This window comes from Atta colombica, unplaced genomic scaffold, assembly GCF_001594045.1.
Source record: "Atta colombica isolate Treedump-2 unplaced genomic scaffold, Acol1.0 scaffold126, whole genome shotgun sequence".
Lineage (NCBI taxonomy): Eukaryota > Metazoa > Arthropoda > Insecta > Hymenoptera > Formicidae > Atta > Atta colombica.
The window spans coordinates 5,371,760-5,373,575 of record NW_017259213.1 but is presented as its reverse complement, the minus strand read 5'-3'; the positions used below and the strand labels follow the sequence as shown (position 1 = coordinate 5,373,575).

General features: G+C 32.0%; 1 protein-coding gene across 5 annotated transcripts in view; it reads left to right on the top strand.

Annotated features, from left to right (window-relative positions):
* The first annotated feature begins 369 nt into the window (after positions 1 to 369).
* The window catches only part of LOC108684169 (serrate RNA effector molecule homolog), an 8,697-nt gene continuing 7,250 nt past the window's right edge, over positions 370 to 1,816 (top strand). For 4 of the 5 annotated variants that reach the window (XM_018188323.1, XM_018188321.1, XM_018188322.1 and 1 more), the window contains exons 1-3: positions 370 to 466; positions 818 to 973; positions 1,219 to 1,506. In XM_018188323.1, the coding sequence (XP_018043812.1) occupies positions 855 to 973; positions 1,219 to 1,506 (407 nt within the window). In that variant the 5' untranslated portion in view covers positions 370 to 466; positions 818 to 854. The remainder of the gene's footprint in view (positions 467 to 817; positions 974 to 1,218; positions 1,507 to 1,816) is intronic. The other variant, XM_018188320.1, reaches the window with a different exon arrangement.

Sequence of the window (1,816 nt, the reverse complement as noted above, 5' to 3'; positions counted from 1 at the left end):
TATATTTATTAAAAATAAAGTTGAATTTTGTCGTATTTAAATAAGAATTTATTTGATATGATGAAATAAACTATGTTTCAAATAAATGTTTAAGTACCTTTTTTTAGTGTACCTTAATATATATGTATATATTATATATATATATATACACAAAATATGTATATAATAAAAGTTTATATATACTTTTCCTTAAACATTTCAATAATGATAAAAAGTGATTTGCCTCAAATATCTGTAGTTCTTCGCGTCATTTAAAGATGTTTTAATTTCCCGCGTTTGTGCAAAGGCATCGATTCGAGACGCAAGAGTCGATCGATAGCAAACTGTAGCGCCAAAGTTCACGTAAGTGGAGACCACTGGTGACAGAGTTCCCGGTGCGTTTCTTTTTACGTTATTTTAAAAGAAACTTTTCATTCCCTTCATAATTCATCCGCGTCATCTTAGCGTCGTAGAGTGGCACGTACACGTAAGTCAAAAAAATTAATCGTATCATCCAATATTTATCTTTATTGTGCGTAACGGCTACTTTCCCGAACGAAACGTAGTGTAAAACGCGTTGAATCGCGATTTGATTGTTTTTATCACGTTCTTTTCCGGATAGAAAATTCTTCGATTTTAACATTTTAATAGTGTCGAGAATTTAGATACTCGTTCGCACTGAAGGAAACTTTAATCGTTGCCAATTTTCTTATCACGACTTCATAAGAAAAGGCCATTCACATTAGTTTGCATTAATTATAACTTTGCACCTAACCTCATTCTCAAGCGCATTGAATGAAAACTTGTATAACTTAATTAATATATCTTAATTAAACAGCTTCTTACGTGATATAAAGGTTTAGTACCTTGCGAAAATGGCTGACTCTGACGATGAGTACGATAGAAAAAGGCGTGATAAATTTAGAGGTGAGAGGACTGAATCATATTCACGAGAGCGCAGAGACGATCGTAGGCGTGATGACTGGGTCGATAGGTATATAATGTGTTATATACATTTATATTTATTATTACATTTATAATTATTATGTTATTGTAACTATTGTTTATAGTCGAAATATAAAATTTTTATCTTGCTTTCCATAATCTATTAAAAATCTGATATATCTTCTTATATCGTATGAAAAAGAAATATAAGGTGCTTATATAATTTTTTGTTATTATGCTTTTTGCTATATTCTAGTATTATTATTCTAGTTATACTGATAGTGATTCTTATAGAGAATGGTCCAGTCGTCCTAGACAACGTCCAGATTATCGAGAATATCGAGGTGGTGGAAGTGGAGGTCGAGATCGTTACAGTCCTGCGAGATCTCAAGATATGGGACCACCTATGAAGAGAATGCGATTTGAATGGGATGATAGGCCAAGATATGGACATGATTATTATGGTGGAAGCGGTGGCGGTGGTGCTGGTGGTGGTGGAGGTGGAAATTCTTGGAGCCCAGATAATTATGCTTCTCCTCACCATGGCAACCATCACTATGGCAACCATAATAATAGTAGCAGGTTCGTTTGTTTTGTTATAACCAAGTCTTTTTCTGAATTTTGTGAAACTTATGACAAATAAATAATGATGAAGAGAGCAGGATTTATGAGAATTCCGCCAAAACGGAGTCGTTTGACTCCAAAATTATTAGCTAAATTAAGGTATTTACATTTATAAGATGCAAAACTTTCATTAAATGCAGAAAACTATACAATTATTACTCTTTAGAATTTTTGTTTTTATTTAAAGAAGATAAGAAATATTTTCATTCAATGACAAAGATATTAATGCATAAACTAATGTTTGCATTGAAACTAGCTAACTATATAA